We start from the raw sequence: 20,893 nt of genomic DNA, 5'->3' as shown, positions 1-20,893 counted from the left end.
TAGAAATATAAAGCTATGATTCTGTTTTAGTCAGTACAGTAAATACACAATCCCATTTACTCATTTGTTTGAATCAATAATTTGTTTTGAATCCTTCAATTTGTTAAAGGATGAAGTCTGAAAATTATCCATGATACTTAAAAGTCACAGATTATAGTTACAACTTAACATGGGTTTAATTCAGTCATGTGTTTAGAACTGTGCTCAAAACAGACCGCATTCTGCAAGAAAATAATGAGAATATAACATTTAAATTTTGCATCATGTAAAACTATAGAGACTGAAAATTATTATTTTCTACCACCCGATTTACACTTTATAACAAAAAAATAATATTCTATAGGCACTATCCAAAGATTAGAGAGTAATTAGGAAAAACAGATGCTATAGCCCAGGTTTGACCTTGGTGCTACTTTAGATTCTTTTTTTTTTTTTCTTTTGAAACAGGGTCTCGCTTTGTCACCCAGGCAGGAGTGCAGTGGCATGATCTTGGCTCACTGCAACCTCCACCTTCCAGGTTCAAGCGATTCTCCCACCTCAGCCTCCCGAGTAGTTGGGACTACAGGTATGTGCCACCACACCCAGATAATTTTTTCTATTTTTTGATAGAGATGGTTTCACCATGTTGCCTAGGCTGGTCTCGAACTCCTGAGCTCAAGCAACCCACTGGCCTCGGCCTCCCAAAGTGCTAGAATTACAGGCATGAGCCATTGGGCCAGGCCCCATTTACCACTTCTAATGCTGTAACAGATTCAATAAAATTCTCTAAGATGTAATGATCTACTTTATGATACTGGTTTATATCATCTTTGTGCAGAGAGGCTTCAACCTCTTGTTTGTGCTGGGCTAGGGCCAGAATCCAATTCAAGACTTTATTGGTCTTTTACAGTCTTTCTCTAATCCATGTGAGATATTAAAAAAAAACCTTAACACCTACCTTTCATCACTTCAAAAAAAAAATTTAGAGATGAATTGTAGAGCTAATTGTGAAAACTAAAACTGTAAGAAACAAAGGAGAATATATTCATGGGTGGATAAAGATTTCTTAAAAAGGAGGAAAAAGTACTAACCAGAAAATTACAAAATAATACATTATATCTTTCTTTTAAACCGAAATTCTCCATTTTTATAAACATTAAAATATTTACTCATTTGCTTTATCCTATGATACACAGAAAATGTTTTCTACTTCACAATACCAATATTACAACTAAGTATAAAACTATTAGTGTTCCAGGCCGGGCGCGGTGGCTCACGCCTGTAATCCCAGCACTTTGGAAGGCCAAGGCGGGTGGATCACAAGGTCAGGAGTTCAAGACCAGCCTGACCAACATGGTAAAACCCCGTCTCTACTAAAAATACAAAAAGTAACCAGGCGTGGTGGCGCGCGCCTGTAATCCCACGTACTCAGGAGGCTGAGGCAGGAGAATCCCTTGAACCCAGGAGGCAGAGGTTGCAGTGAGCCGGGATCGTGCCACTGCACTCCAGCCTGGGTGACACAGCGAGACTCTGTCTCAAAAAAAAAAAAACAACTATTAGTGTTCTCCAGAGAAATAGTATATATATACTCTATCTATCTACCCATCTATCTACATACACATATATATATAGAGAAAGACAGGGTGGGGAGTGGTGGAGAAGGAGAGTATAAGAAATTGGCTTACACACATTTTGAGCCTATGAAATCCCAAGCTCTGCAAGCTGGAGGCCCAGGAGAGCTGGTGACATAGTTCTAATCTGAGCTCAAAGGCCTGAGAACCAAGAGAGTCAATGGTGTAAGTTTCAGCTTGACTCCAAGTCCAAAGACAGGAGAAGAATGATGACCCAGCTTGAAGACCATTAGGCAGAGAGAGCAAATTTTTTCTTGCTCAGCCTTTTGTTCTATTTAGGCCTTCAATGAACTGGATGAGTCTTGCACACACTGGGAAGGGCCATCTGTTTTACTCAGTCTTACTGATTCAAATGTTAATCTCATCCAGACACAACCTCACAAACACATCCAGAGTAGTGTTTGACCAAATTTCTCAGCACCCAGAGCCCAGTCAAATTGACACATAAAATTAATTATCACAATTACTGTGAGGTTTAATTTATTTCCGGTTCTTTTTTTCTTTAACTATATTCCATTAAGGCTGGGAGCAGTGGCTCACACCAGTAATCCCAGCACTTTGGGTGACCGAAGTGGGAAGATCACTTAAGTCCAGGAGCTGAAGGCCAGCCTGGGCAACACAAGAAGACACCATCTCTAAAAATAAATAAATCCCATTAAGATTGAATAATGTGCATATTGCATTCAAAAGTCATCTGAAGACATTATTTCTGTGTCAACTTGATATACAGTTATGTTCCTGTGTTTTCAATTTTAGGGTTTGCTTTTTTCTTTTCACTTTGATTTTATTTTTTAATAAAGAAAATGTTCAAAAGTCAAAAGTAACTGAAAAGGTATACTCTGAGAACTCTTGTTTCTTTCTCTATACAGGTAACCCTGTAAGTAACCTATAAGTAAAAAAAATTTGTTTATTGTTTCTTCCGTTGTTTACTTTTTCCCCCCAAATCAGTCTCTCCTACTTATCTTTTCTCTAACACAAAAGGTAGCAAATTGCATATGCTGTCTTCATTGCATAGTACTCTAATCCTTTAAACAATATACACAATTTGAATTTTTTCAATTATTTCACTTTGATTATACATAGAAGTTATAGGTGCACTGAGAGGTAATGGCAAGGGAACAGGATAGACAGCCTATAGCACTAGCTGTTACCATTTGCGTTAGTCAACTATTGCAACAATAATGGTGCATAATAAAGTACCTCAAACTCAGTATCTTACAATAATAAGCATTTATTTTCATGCTCATGGGTCTATAAATCAATTGTATGGGCTTGGCCACGTGGCCTTACGGCTGAAGATAGGGTTTAGGATTGCTCCACACGTTGGTTCTGGGGTCCATACTCAAGGGTCTATGGCTACCTGAGGCATCTTCCTTTCATGATGATCACCAAAGAAGGGGCATAAGAAACCATACCAGCACATTTAAGTTCTCTGCTTATCTCACATTTGCTAATATTCCACTGATAAAAGCAAGTCACTTGGCTGAACCCAAAAGCAATGGGCAGGGAAGTATCTTCTGCAAATGGTCAAAGGCAGACGAAATGGATATTTGCTGAACAACAAATCTAAACTACCCCCCAATATTAGGGTGTGCACCGTCTCCTTTCCTTCTTTCTCGTTTTTGCTCCCTGTCATCTTTGTGCCTGTGAATGTTTCTGTATTCTAGTGATTTTGATGGCTATTGCCTTGGTCAGGTTAGGGCTAAGGAAGTTGATTACAACTGAGGTTGAAGAGTGGTCAATTCAAATACTAACTTACATTAAGCACTGCCCCAGACTGAGATAACTTCATCACTCCTGAAATTTTTACTCTATTCTTACATTTGGAAAATAAAAATGGCCAAGGAAACGTTTTGTTTTTTTTTTTCTGTGTGTTCTGCACAGCTCAAATATGTAAGATGCCTAAGAACTAGAGAAAGAATGGTAGGAGATAAATTTTGAGGATAGTGGCTGACTATGTGTGGTTTTCTTGGTCAAAGTAAAGAGTGCATTTTATTCTAAATGCAATGGGCAGACATTAAAATGCTTATGTAGGGAAAACTTGCTTTAAAAAAAACAAAAAACAAAAACTTGTGTGGAGCATGAGCTGCAGGAGGCAAAGTGGAAATGGGGAAGTAAGTTAGGAAGCTGTTGTAGTAGCCTAAGTGAGTGATGATGTTCGTCTGGATTAGGGTGGCAACAGTAAATATGGCTAAGTGGTCAAATTCAGAATCTACTTCGGAGGTAGGAACAATAAGATTTATTGATGATTTGATGTGGGAGGTTACAGGAGGAAAGAGCTGCTCTCAAGTGTTTTGACTTAATGGTAGATGGAAAACATTGTTCTGGCTTAAACATGGTATATTTGAGGTGTCAGTCATGTGCATAGAGATTCTGAGTGAGCAGCTGAGTGGGTTTTTACTGAGCATCAGGTGCAGAGTTGAGACAATCATATTCCTTAGTAGTCAGCAGCATCGTATAATGGTTATGAGCACAGAGGATGGAGCAGACTGCCAGGGTCTGTGTTTCAGCTTTGCCACTTACTAGCACTGTGGCCTTAGGTAAGTTACTTAACCTCTGCATGCCTCAGTTTTCTGGTTCTGTAAAATGGGAGTAATAGTATCTACTTCATGTGATCAAATGAGTTAATATAAGTAAAGCACTAAGAACAGTGCCTAATGTGTATTAAAGGCTTTCTAAACATGACATATTATTAGCACATTGTCATTTTCAGTCCATGCAAAACACTCTCATTGATTTTTCTTCTCTGATCTTTACTCCCATTCTCCTTCTCCATAAATGTATGCCCTGTAATGTTGAAATATGATCGTAAATATGCATATTTCTTTGCATTATATATCGTGTGCTTTTCCTTTTAAGAAATTTTGTTGTTCAGTACAGCAAATACAGAGAACCATATACACTCTACATGTAAGGAGACAGACCTTTCCTCCCCACCCTAGAAATCTACCATATGCCTCCTCCCAACTATAATCCATTTTCTGCAAGAATGACCACTATTCTTTTTTAATTTTTTATTATATTTATTTATTTTGTATTTTTAGTAGAGACAGGGTTTCACCATGTTGCCAGGCTGGTCTCAAACTCCTGACCTCAAATGATCCACCCACCTCAGCTCCCAAAGTGCTGGGATTACAGGTGTGAGCTACCTCACCCAGCATGGAATAACCACTATTCTTTTATAATTAATTCCCTTCCTCTTCAGTTTCATTACCTAAGCATGCACCCCTAGACGCTATTGTTTTGCCTGCTTTCTTTTGGGTTTTTTGTTTGTTTGATATGTCTCTTAGGTTTCTCTTAATACAAAGATCCCCTTACTCTTTTTTTTTTTTTTTTTTTGTTCCCTTGGAGTTTATTTGTCCTCTCATTTCCTATAATCTGAATTTTGTCTTTTGTATATTCTGTAAACCGACAACTAGATCAACTCGGGGTCAAAAGTTTATGTTTCTATTTAACAAGAGTATGATGGATTTAACACACCAGGAGAAGACATTTGCAATGACTAAAATAGGAAAGAGATTAAGAATAAAAACTATAACATCCAGGAATCCATCTATTAAAGAATGCACATGACCTTCAGAAGGTTTTTAAAACACTGCTAAAATACATAAAAGATTTGAAAAAACAGATGCACTATGTTCATGGAGGTGAAATTTTGGGTAGGTAAGGTAGATTGGTACTCAGATCAATTCCAATTTCTTTCAAGTTTGCCTCCTTGTACTATAAATTTGGAAAGTTAAAAACTATATTTCCCAGATTTCCTTGCAGTTACCATCCTAGAAGTGAATTATTTTTGCCAACTAAGTACATTTAAGTAAGATTTAGAAAGTGGAAGTGAGGCTAAAGCCTTTTTCCTGCTGCTTTGTTTTTGCTGGCAAGCATGCTCATGAGATATATTTTTTGCAGCAGCTTTCCAGAGCTCAGTCATTAGCTTTGTGGGTATTGAGTAGTACTTACTACAGTTATCTTCTTGATTCCTGAATTGTAGCTACAGTGGTGCATTCTTAACATCAATAATTCCAGTTGTAGGGTCCTGATTCTCTATCCTCCTGATGGGTGAAAACAGTTGCAGCAGGTCCTATGACAGCCCAGTTCTGGAGTGCAGGTTGAGTATCTGTTATGTGAAATGCTTGGAACCAGAAATTTTTCAGACTTGGGATTTTTTTTTTTTTTTGAATATTTGCATTATGTACATACTGGTTGAGCAGCCCTAATCTGAAAATCTGTCATCTGAAATGCTCAATGAGCATTTCCTTTGAGCATGATGCTGGTGTTCAAAAAGCTTTGGATTTTGGAGCATTTGGGATTTAAAATTTTTGGATTAGGGATACTAAATCTGTATTATCTTAGGACTCACTTCTGACAGCCCAGGCTAAAGCCCACTCCTCCAGTCCTTCAAACTTTGTAAAGCACCAATTCCCTATATTAAATCCCTGTATATTAAAAATAGCCAGATTTCCTACAAGTGAATGCAGAGGCATACAATTAGAAAATATATAAAAGTTTCCCAAATCGATCTATACAACCAATCCTAATCAAAATTTCAAAATGAAACAAAACCTAAAATGTACATAGAATATCTGCAAATCTGTCAGTCTCAAAAGTGAAAAAGGGAAATAGCCCTACCACCTATTAAGAATATTGAGTTGGCCAGCTATGGTGCCTCATGCCTGCAATCCCAGGCAGATCGCTTGAGGTCAGGAGTTTGAGACCAGCCTGGCCAACATGGTGAAACCCTGACTCTAATAAAAAATACAAAAATTAGCTGGGTGTGTGGTGGGCACCTGTAATCCCAGCTACTCAGGAGGCTGAGGCATGAGAATCGCTTGAACCTGGGAGGTGGAGGTTGCAGTGAGCCGAGTGCTCTGCACTCCAGCCTGGGCGACAGGATGAGACTAAAAAAAAAAAAAAAGAAAAAAAAAGAAAGAAAGAAATAAGCATTATATAAAGTGGATATTTTGGCTTTTGCTGAAGCTGACTCAAATCCAGCTGAGAGATGAAAACAATTCATGGACTTTGATTAGGCTATAAACTATAAACCAAGGAGGGCAAACAGGGTTCACCTTTCTTGCCTTCTCTATTGACAGATACAATCTTGAGTGCTGAGTAAATGATTCTTAGGCTCCTTGAAGCCCAGCAGGAAAGTGTGGGAGCCAATTACCCACATTTGCCATAGACATTGGGAGCATACTGGAAATGGCTCCCACATTAGCACAAGTTACTCTTTTGGCATCCTTGAGCTAAGACTGCAATGTAATAACCTTTTTTGAAACAAAAAAATCCCATATTTTTGAAAAGTCTAGTATATAATTATTTTATTAGAAGAATCAGAATTTCCTGACTACTCATAAAACCAGCAGAAGCAGCTGGAGTCAAAAATCAAAATTTTGGCCAGGTATCGTGGCTCATGCCTGTACTACCAGCACTTTGGGAGGCCCAGATGGGAGGATGGCTTGATCCCAGGAGTTTGAGACCAGCCTGGGCAACACAGCAAGACCTCCATCTCTAAATAGAAAAGCACAAAAACCAAACCAAAACAGAACGTAAAAAGAAAATCAAAATTTTCTTTTTTACTATTAAGTAATCTTTTATATTTTCAACACGCGGCAAACTTTTAAATTCATGAAAGAACAGGAGAAAAAAGTAGGAACGAGGGGAAAATTAAAAAGTCATAAGCCAGGGAAAGTGGTGCACACCTGTAGTTTCAGCTTCTCAAGTGGCTGAGACTGAAGGATCCTTTGAGCGCAGGAGTTTGAGCTCAGCCTAAGCAACAAAGTGAGACCCCATCTCTTTTAATTTTTTTAAAGTTTTATATTTTAAAAAAAAGTTATAAAAATAAAATTAGCAGCATCCCTGGTTTCAAAAAGTAGAAATAAATAAATAAAAGTAGCTCACAATATTTCCTGAAAACAGGTGTATTAAAAGGGCAGAGGAGAGGGAAGGCAAAGAAAAAGAAAAAAAAGTCAGGTGGCAGGTTACATACATATAATCTTGTCCCTATAAAAGCTCAGAAAACATCGCGTGACTAGGAAGTTTCAAATGCCTCCAATATAACATGGAGGAGAGGAAAAAAACTGTTCCTGGACAAAGATACACATTTCTTCCAAAAGGGGGAGTCTTTCTATATATTTTGTTAATATCTCCAGAGCACAGCATAATGTTGGTAGTGCCATTTTGGCCTTTGTCATTAGGAAGGTAACCCACATAAGCCTAACTACAAACACCCTTTCCTGTACTAAAACTTCACTCATATTTAACTGAAGCAACATTGTTTTTTGTAAATATAACTGTAACAATTATTCTAAAAGGCAATACAGCTGTCCTCACCAGTTATGTTCTTGAGACATCAGTTTCAACAAACTTCTATGTAAAAAGTATTCAAAAAGTTTAAACATTGATCATAACTGGAGAGGAGTCTGCACTTACACAAGTTTTCTTGCTATATACCTTGCATTCTAAGATTTCGGACTCACTTTTGAATATGCAAAGACATTTCATGGTTAAGACCACAAAAAGGCTGATCAGAGAACATTTTTATTTAAATTGCCATTTTAAATATCAGTCGTTTTATCTTAAAGCTTGTCCTGGGTTTAACAAAGTTTAACTCACATCCACGCGTTGTCTCTCCAAACACAGCTGGCAGAAATTCTCCTTTGATTGGATTAAGGTAGATAAAGTCTGCTTAACCGTGAATCGCTAATTGTCAAATCCATGCCAATTCGGTACCTAGGAGTCAATTTTTTTGCCTGATAAACAAGATAATTGTGTGGACCGTTTTAAGGTGGTTAGTCATCTGCTAAATTGGCTGAAATGCGGATTACCCAGTTCCTTCGTCGTACAGAGTTGCATTCTGAGGAGTGGGGCTCGGGGATACAGCCCCCAGAAATTCTGAACCTCGGTCCCGCAATCTACCACACCACCTGACCTTGGAAGGCCAAACTAACTTCACTATTTTTGACAAAATGCTTTGGTAATGGCTCATTCGGGCCGAGAGGGAAATTCTACAATTCTCCAACCCACACCTCCAGCAAGGGGAGAGCTGCTTGAGTGGTGAGCACAAGCTGGGCACCTCCGGCGTCTCCAGGAAACGTGAATAGGCCCTTTCTTCGGAGGGTACAGAACTTCAGGATCAGGGCCCAATGGAGACTGAGCGGACTTGACCCTAACTGTGCACAGGACCGCGCTCTCCGACCCCTTTGTGGCCTCTCCCAGAGGTACGGGCTGCGCCCCAAGCCGGTAGTCTCTCGTAGGGCCTACAGCCGGCAGCCGCTGGAGCAGGAGGAGGAGAATAGGGACTCGCTGGACCATCACAAACGCTGTCGCGCGTGCGCAGGGAGGAACCGAGTTCGCGGCGAAGTCAGTTTCCTGACTCTTGGAGGAAGTGGCCTTGTGTCACTTCCGGCCTCCCTTTAGCTGCCATCTTGCGTCCCCGCGTGTGTGCGCCTAATCTCAGGTGGTCCACCCGAGACCCCTTGAGCACCAACCCTAGTCCCCCGCGCGGCCCCTTATTCGCTCCGACAAGGTACAAAAAGGCTCTGGACGGCGGCGTGGTAGGAGGACGGGAGCGGGGGCGGGAAGTTCCCTGAAGGAGCGAGACAGGGAGGGACAGGGCAGAGGAGGAGAGGAAGGCGATGCGACGGACAGGCGCACCCGCTCAGGCTGACTCTCGGGGGCGAGGTCGAGCCAGGGGCGGCTGCCCTGGGGGCGAGGCGACGCTGTCTCAACCTCCACCTCGCGGCGGAACCCGAGGACAGGAGCCTCAGGTACCGCGAGGCTTGCGCAGAGTGGCCGGGCCGGGCAGGCCCTGGCTAGGCCGAGGCCAGGCCAGGGCCAGGGGTGGGGGGTGCTGGCCAGGCGTGGGGTAGAGCCCTTCATCCGGGCCTGCCAAGAGCGGGGAGCTGTGGGGGAGTGGTGGGGAGGCGGGTGCTCTTTGGGCTCCCTGGAAACCCAAATTTGGAGCTTTGCGGGGTGGATTTGGGATCCAGGTTTCGGCCTGTGTAGGACGTTTATTTTCCTGCTGGTATCTTGGGAAATAACGAGCATGGAATGCTAGAGTGAGCTAAACCTGTCCTTGCTGAGGATTTCCTCTTTTTCTAGATGAAAGAAACAATCATGAACCAGGAAAAACTCGCCAAACTGCAGGCACAAGTGCGCATTGGTGGGAAAGTAAGTTTTAATAGTTCGGGTTTGTGGGTTTTTTTTTTTTTTAAGGTTTAGGTATTTTAAAAAACATATTCCTTTTGCGCTTCTTATATTATCGGTGACAAACTTTGCCTATCGAGGGAAATGCACGGAGCTAGCAAATCTCGAGGAGCGGGGGAGACGAGGGTTGGAGACACATCAGTGAGACGAGCTAAAAACATCGCCTTTGTGTAAACATGTTTGTGTTTTCAGTGTTACAGAGTATAAGTAGAACAAAAGTGTTTCCTAATTTAATTAGTAAGGAAAATGTGTCATTTCAGTTAGATCGTTGTGCACATCATACCCTTGACTTGTTTTGGCCTGAGTTGTATAAAGTCAGTGCTTGTTTGTCTCTCTTGTAAATTGAGACCTTTCTGTACTGCTTTCTGAACTAAATATTCTTTAGGGTAGTTGCATATTTCAAGGGTATTTGAAGATACGGGTACATTTTGGAGTTTAAGAGCAGTGACTATTAGATTTGAAAATATAACCCAAGTAGATATCTTTCCTGTTCTGACGTTGTATTACTGTAAAAATGAGGGAATTAAAGTGACTGCTTTTTAAATGATCAGTTTTTGATTAATTGTTTTTTTCCTGGTGGATACTGATTCACATCAAGGGGATTCTTTTTTGAAGCTGATTTTTAGATTGTCCTGTAATTAATAAGAAGTCCACTGTAGACAGAGGTCTACCTAGTTTGTATTGTTAGCACATTCTTAGTATTTAACAAGGTGTGGTAGCTTGTTGAAACAGAGCATGTCTTTACTTGGTAAAACTTGTAAAGCTTCCATGGTACATGTTTATTACCTTTTAGTTTTTCCCAACTTTAAGCGTTTAACTTAGAGTTAGCTGTGAGATAGCCAGAAGTTGCACTTAGACTTAAATAATAATATACAGCTTTGTTAAATTACTGAACTTTGCCAGCGGTGAATTTATTCTGATTTTTTTTTTACTTTTTATTTTTGTTAACGTTAGCCGTCTTCAGGATCCACACCCACACATTTAACAGCATTGGATGTTTCTTGTCCTCTTTAATCAATTGTTATCAGACTGTGGCCTTCAAGTGCCAGCCAAACTCAAATTTTTTGTGTCTCAGTGTTTGGATGCTCTTATATTGGTGTTTTTAACCACTCTTACTTTCAGTACAGTTTCAGAAGGAGTAATTTGAATAATGTGCTTATGTGCAGTCTTTTTGTTGTTACTCTCATCATTAGGCTTTAACTTTGGGAGACATCATTTTAGGGTAAAGGAAATCTTGAGATTTGCTAGGATATTTAAAGCTGATAACAAGATTAAATTTTGTGTCCGAACATCTTAATACTCGTTTAGCTAATAATACAAGAAGTATTTCTGTAGGCACAGAATATGGAAACATTTCTACACTGTTTAAGAAACGTACTTATTATGGGATGTGAAATTAGGTGAGTTAATTTTGCTTTAGAGAAAACTGCAGGTGTTAGGTGCTCTTAGGTAAATGTTACAAAAGCCCTTTATTTTCATATCTAATCACAGCATTAGTAATTATTTAAGTGAAAATTGAACTCTACATATGTGAAGTGTATGAAACCTCTAGAAGGTATGCTGGGTTTGTCTTTACAATCTTAGAAATTCCTTTGAGTTTCTTAGAGAAGATTCTTTGGAAACCAGATACATACATGACCATTTCAAAGTGATTTTTGTTCTTAATAGTTTGGAGAGGTTAGTAACCAGTACTTTTTTTTTTTTTTTTTTTTGTAGCCATAGATATTTTCTTCAGTTAAATAACAAGATTTATTTAAGCCTTTACTATGTTGGATCCTGAGAATATAAAATTTTAAGAAGTTTAAAGTCCCTAGGTGGGCTTTAAGCCTAGCAGTGGCGATAATTGTCTTTTCTTAAAAAAATCTTCTTTCACAGTGTAATATACATAGTACAATAGTAGAAGCATTTTCAAAATCTAGAGATGGGAATGATTTGGCATAGGGAAAGGGGGTAGTTGCAGAATTTAGGAAAGGCAAACAGGAGGTAATGACTTGAATAAGATTTTAAAGGATGAATAGGAATAGGGATGGAGGTTGGGGGACGGTGAGGTGGTTGGGTGTGATAGCCTTTCCTTGAGTGCCTTCAGTGAGCTAGATACTGTTGTAGATACTGGGTTTATAGCAATAAACAGAAGTCCTTATGGAGCTTAACTTCTAGGGAGAGGAGATGGATGATAAAATGTATTTATCTCTTATAGTAATAAGTGTTATGAAGAGAAATAAACCAGGATAGAAAGAAATTGATGGGTGAGTGTAGAAGTTGCTATTTTACTTTGGGTAGTTGAGAAAGACCACTTTGATCAGGTGACATAAGAGTAGAGATCTGCAGTGAGGGAAAGAGCCATGTAGATGTTCCGGAAAGAGAGGAACAGCATGTGCAAAGGCCCTTGGGTCATAGCCTGCTTGGACTGTTCAAAGAATAGCCAAAGTTTATTTGGCTAAAGAAGAGGGATGGTAGCAGATGCAGTCAGGAGTGGCATATTAAGGGCAGGACAGTTTGTGTAGGGCTCTTGTAGGTTAAGGTAAGGGCTTCAGACTTTGCTATCGAGTGCTATAGAAGTCTATATACAGATTCATTTGATTGTTCCATACACTGTCTTACCTGTAAATATTAATTTGGATGTTGATTTTTATTTAATATAAAAACAGAAAAGGGGTCAGGCGCGGTGGCTCACACTTGTAGTCCCAACACTTTGGGAGGCCGAGGCAGGCGGATCACTTGAGGCCAGCAGTTTGAGACCAGCCTGGCCAACATGGTGAAACCCCATCTCTGCTAAAAATACAGAAATTAACCAGGCATGGTGGTGCCTGTAATCCCAGCTACTCGGGAGGCTGAGGCAGGAGAATCACTTGAACCTGGGAGGTGGAGGTTGCAGTGAGCTGAGATTGCGCCACTCCAGCCTGGACGACAGAGTGAGACCCTGTCTCAAAAAAAAAAAAACTAAAAAACAGAAGAGGTTAATAATTCTGGATGTGGAGTTCTTTCAAATGCTTAATTTAGATTGACACATGCTACCTCTTTGATCACTTTTAGAGCAAATGTAAAAAGTAGAACTTTGAAAAGATCATTCTTTTCCTTTCCCATTTTTTGCTTCTATCTTTGCCTTAGCCTGCCTGCTCAGTGCATAAGTTTATGATTATGGTAATGTTCTTATACAGATCCAAAGGTCAGAAATGAATTGGAAACTATTCCCATTTGAAAAATATCTGTTGTGGTATAAATGTGCTGTTTTCTTTCCTCTTCTCCCTGACTTTAGGGAACTGCTCGCAGAAAGAAGAAGGTGGTTCATAGAACAGCCACAGCAGATGACAAAAAACTTCAGTTCTCCTTAAAGAAGTTAGGGGTAAACAATATCTCTGGTATTGAAGAGGCAAGTATCAAATTTTGTTTCTTTAAAAAACAAGATTTGGCTGGGAAAAGTTAACGTTAATGCATTAAATGGGTTGTTTTTTTTTTTAACTTAGGGACTTCAAAGTCCCTAAGATGTGTTTCTACCATAAATTAATAAATATCAGGGAGCTCATTAAGTCTGAATGCTATTAGAATACATATTCCATTCCAGGCAAAATTTCACCTGTGCTTCACAGTGAAATACTAGTTAGCCAGACTTAGTTTAATAAAACATTTGTTTTTAAAGAGACTGGTCAGCATTGCTAATTTAAATTTTTCTTTTCTTAATAGGTGAATATGTTTACAAACCAAGGAACAGTGATCCACTTTAACAACCCTAAAGTTCAGGCATCTCTGGCAGCGAACACTTTCACCATTACAGGCCATGCTGAGACGAAGCAGCTGACAGAAATGCTACCCAGCATCTTAAACCAGCTTGGTGCGGATAGTCTGACTAGTTTAAGGAGACTGGCCGAAGCTCTGCCCAAACAATGTGAGTTTCCTAGTAATGGTTTTACCAGGGAATTACTCATTTAGCAGCTGATTTCTGATCTCAGGGCTCAGAATGGATATGAGTATTTTTAAGTTTGGAAATGCAAGCTTTAAAAATAACAGATTTGTAACTGATTTTAAGCAAGTGTCCTTGCTCAAGTTTGCAGTAATTGATGTAGCGTGCTATGATTGTTACACTTGATTTTGTGGAATGTTTTCTACTTACTTGATTTGGATCAGATACTTTATTAACTAGAAATGATGAAAATGTTAATTTGGTGCTTTGCCAATAACTACTTGTAAGTTTGGAATTGAAAAAAAAATTAGTGTAAATTATGAAATTACTTCAGTTTCATCTATATAGTTGGTATTACCAGTAATCTTTTAAAAATGGCTTGCCAGTATTCTGGCATTTTTAATTACAGTGTGATAGGGATTTTATTCGGGGCAGAAAATAGTGTAGCTGAATATACATCTGAGGATGTGGCAGTGTTATGCTGTTTTCTGTGCTTAAAATTTTGAAGAATAGGAATGCAGGAGGAAGTCAGAGGCTTATATATGGCTCTTCAGTTACCCATGTTTTTCTAGGTATTGACTTAATCTGCCTCAATTTTTTTTTATTATCACATTGAGTTGCAGGTTCTAAACTGTCAGGGCTTTCAGAGCTGAAGTAGGCTTTTGAAGTATCCCACTGATACCTGTATGGGCCTAGTACATAACTCTCCTGTGTACGTTCATATTCTTGTGTGATAAAGGAGAGTGGATGCTTAACCACTCACAGACTCTTTAATTTTTTTACTTTAATTTTTTTCATTTCAGTAAGTGGTTGTTGAGCATCACCCTTATGCCACACACAGAGTAGTTGAGAAAATGGCATCTTCATTTGTCTCCCAAAATAAATCTTACCATGATTTGGTATGTGGGCTTTACCTGCACTCTAAGAGCTCCCTACTGCCCTTATACTACCTCAGGGCCTATGGTGGCCCAGAAGGATTGAAAGGATGGGTATGGAATTTTGTTTGTTGGCTGTTCCTAGTATTTTAACCCATTTGTAGACATTAGAATATCATGTTATTGATAGTATCATAGATAAAATCCCAAATGTCCCTTATCATGGAAATAAGTTGTAACAACACTTGGCATTTCATCTGTTCTTTTTTTTTTTTTTTGGTGAATATTTATTAAAAACCTAGACAAATAATGTTTACATTTTCCTTTCATAGCTGTGGATGGAAAAGCACCACTTGCTACTGGAGAGGATGATGATGATGAAGTTCCAGGTAGGAACGTTTACTTGTGGTTAACCTAGAGAATCTTAGCAAGGGAGAATAAGAAATCTTTGTAGGAAAAACTACCCAGGGAAGAGGGGTGGTAAGTTAAGATGGACATAGATCTTACTTAGAATGAGAAAAATAATGCAGTATTAGGTAATTGAGAATTATGTTTATAGACTTGACTTGGCTTGTTTCTGTTTGGGATCCCAAGGATGTGTAGGTATCTAACCTTAAATATTGAATAAATAAGTATATATATAGTACCCTAAATATAACTATTACCTGCAGAGCACTAATGACCCTTGCTCCCTACTTTGAAACTCATGAATTTACAAGAAGGTGTGGAGTTGTTCAGGTATCTTGGGATATATATATGCATTCTAAAATCTGTAGCAGCATAACTCCTTTGGGAATCATGAGACATTTTTGTCTCTTACCTGTTATTGGATAAATTTACGTTCTTCTAAAATATTTATTGGGCAGGAGAATCACTAGACTCATAAATATTCCCACTTTGCATAGACAGGTCTCCTTAGGAATCCATGAAAATTTTAACATTGTGTGTCATTGTATTCTTTGGTTCTGCTCCCCCATGTTATGTTGACCAATGTATGAGATGGGAAGAGGGGGGCATTTTTTTTACCTTTTTTTTTTTTTTTTTTTTTTTTTTTTGGCATTCTTGTTCTTGGGGCTATGTATGACACAGTATTTATCATCATTGGCAAATGAATGTCTTTCCCTCATCCCCTTTTAAGATCTGATAATTATTTGTAGATTTGGCTTTTTTAAGAATTTCTACTCTTTTCCTTTTCCTAGATCTTGTGGAGAATTTTGATGAGGCTTCCAAGAATGAGGCAAACTGAACTGAGTCAACTTCTGAAGATAAAACTTGAAGAAGTTACTGGGAGCTGCTATTTTATATTATGACTGCTTTTTAAGAAATTTTTGTTTATGGATCTGATAAAATCTAGATCTCTAATATTTTTAAGCCCAAGCCCCTTGGACACTGCAGCTCTTTTCAGTTTTTGCTTATACACAATTCATTCTTTGCAGCTAATTAAGCCGAAGAAGCCTGGGAATCAAGTTTGAAACAAAGATTAATAAAGTTCTTTGCCTAGTATACAGTTTTATTTTTTTATTTCATTGACACCGATCTGTACACAGTAAAAAAAATTGCTTATAGAAAGCTAATCATGGCATGTAATATGGCTGATAACCTTTGGAATTTGATTAAAGATTTAAAATCACAGTGTAGTGTAACAAAGGTGGTATAAAGTTCTCAGGTTTGAAAACTTTGCTCTCCAACAGTCCTTAGTGCTTCCATGATTTATATGGTGGGTGTAAATATGAGAATAGAGTATTGCTTAGTGGATAAACAGACATTTCTCCCTGATATTCTCTATTGTAAGCATATGTTAAGTGCCTTTTATGAATTACCTCGGTGTTATCTCCTTTATTCCTCAATTTGTGAATAACTAATAGCTCCATTTTGTAGATGTAACCTGAGGTTTAGAACTTCTAAAAAGTAAAAGTAATCTCCAGATCCCTTCTTTGTAGGATATTTTATAAGGTGACTTGGAAAAGGTAGTGTTTAGAATAGGAGTGGCTCCTGGGTCATTGTCTTTTCCTTAAGTGTCAACACTAATAATAGGGTTATGTTTTTATTTAATAAAAAATATACAGTAAAATTGAGCATATACAGTTAAAAGAATTTATAATGTCTGCCACTATAATCAGGTTACCGGACAGTTTCATGGTCCCAGAAAATCCCTCAACATAGGGTTACTTTTAAACACTTTTACAAATTACAATGAAAACAATTGTGTAATCTGAACCAAGGCCATTTGAGGAGAAAATAGTTTCTACTTGTAATTTATTTTAAATTTTCATAGCAATTTGCAAGTACCTTTTGAAAGTATTATACAGTTGTATCTAAAAGTCACTATTAACTGTAGGGAAAACAAAGTTTTGAGTAAACAGTATTTGCAAATATTTACATTGTATTTTCCTCAGGATGTTTATCAGTTTTGTTGAAGTACACTGCTACAGTGAGAAGACTCCTGAAGTCTCAACTGTAACAAAATTATAAAAACTAAGTGCACATTTACAGACTCTTGGTCAGGTTGGGCTGTGCTTATATAGTCACGCTAGATCCCACCCTGATGGCAGCACCTATCTGGGACACTCGGCTTCCTGGCAGAGAAGATGGTGGGTCATGCGCTGGCTCTTAAAGCTGTTACAAACAAAACCAAAGCAAGTGGAATGGCTAAGCTGGAGGGCAGTGGCATGGGGCCTGAGGATTTGTGTTTCTGACAGGTTCCCAGATGATGCTAATGCTACTGGCCTACTGGCCCTACTTTGAGTAGCATGATTGGAAACATTCTCAGCCCAAGAAGTATTGGGGGTGACTGACTGACTGACAAGCTTGTGGAGAATGCCACTGTCTGAATATCTGTCCAGTTTGATCTAGGCCTAGCGGAAAGGGACTAAACAGAAGTGCAGTCGATTTCCAGGTGAGGCCTATCCCAACATATCTTGCCTATTGGACAGATGTTGTCTAAGGTTAAGCCTGTTGTGCCTGCACTCAGCAACTTCTTTCCAACAATCTAAAATTATTTCTTCAGCTTATTGTGTAAATAAGGGTTTGTGTTCGTGGCTATGGATTCATATGGCAAGTTTTTCTTGTAGTCTCTTCAATATCAAAATAGGTAGGGTTATGTTACAGTTAGAAAGGACCAAAAGTCTAGTTGGTACAAAGGTTTGTCACATTTGAAGTTTGTGGTTTGCCCATGGCTGGGCTCCGCTGTACTCCAGAAACATCTAACTGGAACATTGCCAGTCTCATGATAGGGAAAAGATGGAGAGCAATCAGCTGGCTCTTTCAAAGTGATGCTGGGAAGTGATGCATATCATTAATAAACTTCCTCAGCCAAAGCAAGTCACATACAGAGTAGTGGCTGTGGGACTGGGGAAGTATAATCCTCCAGGGTAGCAGATATTTTTGGACAATAATACAATCTACCATATCCTTCTAATTTTTCTTTAATTGTCTACAGTCCGTTTAGCTGCTGTTACATATTAAAAGCACTCTACCACTTGTTTTGTGTCTTTGCTTATAACCCCAAGAAAGAGCCTTATTGTACAGATAAGAAAATTATCTTTAAGAGGTGAAATTACCTATCTCAGGTCACACACCCCCCAGGTGTTAGGATGAGATTCAAATCCAAGTCTGCTCTTTCAAGTTCACTACCTGCTGGAAAGAATTTTAGGCCCTGGCAGCCTAGAGGGGCAGACCGGAACAAACTAGTTTTCAGCTGGAAACTGAAATAGACATCTGTTTCGATCTGACAGCTTTTGGGATTAATACCCTTTATTTGTTGAAATAATTGAGCTAAAATACGTTTGTTTCATTCCCATAACCCTATGGTGCACAGAACAGAGAGCTACATTCTAAAATTTGGAAACAGATTTAGAAATGAGCTGAAAGTTAGATTTTGGTCTGATTTCTACTAATCTTTTTTTCTCCATTAATGCTGGATTCATGTTCTTCAGTAGCTCTTCCCTCCCTCTGCCATCCCAGTAAGATATATATGTTTGTATATGTGTGTGTGTATATATATATACACACATATATACACATATAACACATATATACACATATATACATATATACACATATATACATATATATACACATATATAGATATATACACGCACACATACTTTTTTTGAGAGAAGTATTAAGGCAACTAATAACAGTTTTCAGCTTTTCCAAAACAATGATTAGAAAAGTCTTCTACTCACATAAGTTTTCATCGCTCCAATCAGCACAGTCTTGAATGCCATTTTTGCAGCGAGTTCTGGGAATGCAGGCACAGTCAGCAAAGAAAACAGTATCACATCTCCAGCCTGAACACTTTGGGCACTGTAAAACTAGACAATTTTATTTATTTTAAAAACCATAACTGTTAAAATGTCAAGGTGGACTGAAAAAGATATTATTGGAAAAGAAATAGCCCCCTGGATCTTAAAAATACTAGTGAAAACTGCCCAGCAGGAAAATTGCAGATGTTTATTAAAGATTCTACATATTTGGGTGAAAGAATTTGTACTTTGAAAAGCCAAGACAAGTACTACCCCTCACCATCAGCCTAAAAATAAACATACTGACATATTACATAAATAGGAAAGGGTGCTCACACCGCCCGCTGAGCTCTGTGATGTAGCCGCTTGCGGAGACTGCAAGCAGCCACGGCGCGCCCTCTTCCGTGGGAATGGAAACATCTGCCACACGTGCCGGAAGCCAAGTGGTGGCGACAACTGCGCGCCACTCCGCGGCCTACCGCGCAGATCCTCTACGTGTGTCCTCGCGAGACAAGCTCACCGAAATGGCCGCGTCCAGTCAAGGAAACATTGAGGGAAATTTTGAGTCACTGGACCTTACGGAATTTGCTAAGAAGCAGCCATGGTGGCGTAAGCTGTTCGGGCAGGAATCTGGACCTTCAGCAGAAAAGTATAGCATGGCAACCCAGCTGTTCATTGGAGGTGTCACTGGATGGTGCACGGGTTTCATATTCCAGAAGGTTGGAAAGTTGGCTGCAACAGCTGTGGGAGGTGGATTTTCTCTCCTTCAGCTTGCAAACCATACTGGGTATATCAAAGTTGACTGGCAACGAGTGGAGAAGGACATGAAGAAAGCCAAAAAGCAGCTGAAGATCCGTAAGAGCAATCAGATACCTACTGAGGTCAGGAGCAAAGCTGAGGAGGTGGTGTCATTTGTGAAGAAGAATGTTCTAGTGACTGGGGGATTTTTCGGAGGCTTTCTGCTTGGCATGGCATCCTAAGGAAGATGACCTCATGTTCATTGTTCCTGGTTTTTTCCAGCCAGCAGCCTCTACACTCCATTGTAGGACATCGAGTCCCTCCTCCCCTTCTCCCATGCCTTCCTGCCTGCCATGGCAAATCTGAGTGGCTTCTATAAGCTTCTGCTGGTACAAATTAATGTAGCACCATGAGCTTGATGGTGGCAGAAGAGACAATAGTCCTTAGCTCTCCTCCCAGTACACCTCCTACTTGGTCAGTCTGTAGGTCAACAAGAAGGTCAGTCTGTAGGTCAACAAGAAGGTCAGTCTGTAGGTCAACAAGAAGCTTCCTTTACCCCCATGCAAGACACTTATGAGAACACATTGCAAGATGGCTGAGCGTGGAGGATGAGTGGATCCTGAAAGGTTGTCCCAAACTGTTGATTTGGAAAAGAAATAAGCACATAGATAACCTTATTGTGTGCTGCATGGAAAGGAACTGAATACATTTGCCTTCAAGCATGAAAAAAAAAAAAAAAAAGAAAGAAAGGGTCCCTTCGAGTTTGTATGTTCAATCAGCAGGGAAAAGAATCACTGCTAATTGGCAGCTAGCAAGAAGAAAAGGATCTCCTTATACTTTTAGTCTTTATTTGTCAGAGCATTGTTATCTGTAATTCCTAGCATTTCTATTTCTACCCTCCACGATGACCAGACAAAGGGCAGGAAATTATCTATTTAGCGTATTTCTGATAGGGCTTTCAGATACTACTAACTGGGGCCACGAGGTATTGGAATTGCACCTCTGCCATGGTTTCATGAAATTGTGAGGTGATCAGGTGTCTGCCAAGTATTAAACTACCATAAGGAACAGAATGAGGGGAGGAGAGAAGGAGGAAAGTGAGGGAGGAAAAGCAAGGAAATGGCAAAGGTTAAACAAAAAATTTTTTGAGAGCCAAAGCACTCAACAGATTTTTGTTTGATCTTCACCAACCTTTGTAAAGAAATATAGAAGGAATTTGACAGCAGACAAGAGCTGTCTGTCAAGATTATTTCCTTTGGTAATTCTTACAGAACTGGCTGTATTCTTAGCTAGAGAATTCATCTAGTTTAAATATGCACAGAC

At 39.2% G+C, this 20,893-nt stretch overlaps 2 protein-coding genes across 3 annotated transcripts; both read left to right on the top strand.

Annotated features, from left to right (window-relative positions):
- The first annotated feature begins 4,657 nt into the window (after window positions 1-4,657).
- BTF3 (basic transcription factor 3) lies at window positions 4,658-16,088 on the top strand. Of its 2 annotated transcripts, none has more exons than XM_008962834.3 (6): window positions 4,658-9,132; window positions 9,708-9,776; window positions 13,069-13,182; window positions 13,494-13,695; window positions 14,918-14,974; window positions 15,785-16,088. In XM_008962834.3, the coding sequence occupies exons 2-6, from the start codon at window positions 9,708-9,710 to the stop codon at window positions 15,829-15,831; spliced, it is 489 nt and encodes a 162-aa protein (XP_008961082.1). In that variant the 5' UTR covers window positions 4,658-9,132; the 3' UTR covers window positions 15,832-16,088. The 2 variants fall into 2 exon arrangements, with proteins under 2 accessions (XP_008961082.1, XP_003810526.1); XM_003810478.4 differs by having other exon boundaries at window positions 4,658-9,373.
- Window positions 16,089-19,240: 3,152 nt separating this feature from the next.
- Window positions 19,241-20,425, top strand: LOC100967735 (FUN14 domain-containing protein 2-like). Its single transcript, XM_034959596.4, has one exon. The coding sequence runs from the start codon at window positions 19,243-19,245 to the stop codon at window positions 19,810-19,812; it is 570 nt and encodes a 189-aa protein (XP_034815487.1). The 5' UTR covers window positions 19,241-19,242; the 3' UTR covers window positions 19,813-20,425.
- Window positions 20,426-20,893: the final 468 nt, after the last annotated feature.

This window comes from Pan paniscus, chromosome 4 (genome assembly GCF_029289425.2).
Source record: "Pan paniscus chromosome 4, NHGRI_mPanPan1-v2.0_pri, whole genome shotgun sequence".
Classification (NCBI taxonomy): domain Eukaryota; kingdom Metazoa; phylum Chordata; class Mammalia; order Primates; family Hominidae; genus Pan; species Pan paniscus.
This window is presented reverse-complemented; position numbering and strand designations above follow the sequence as displayed.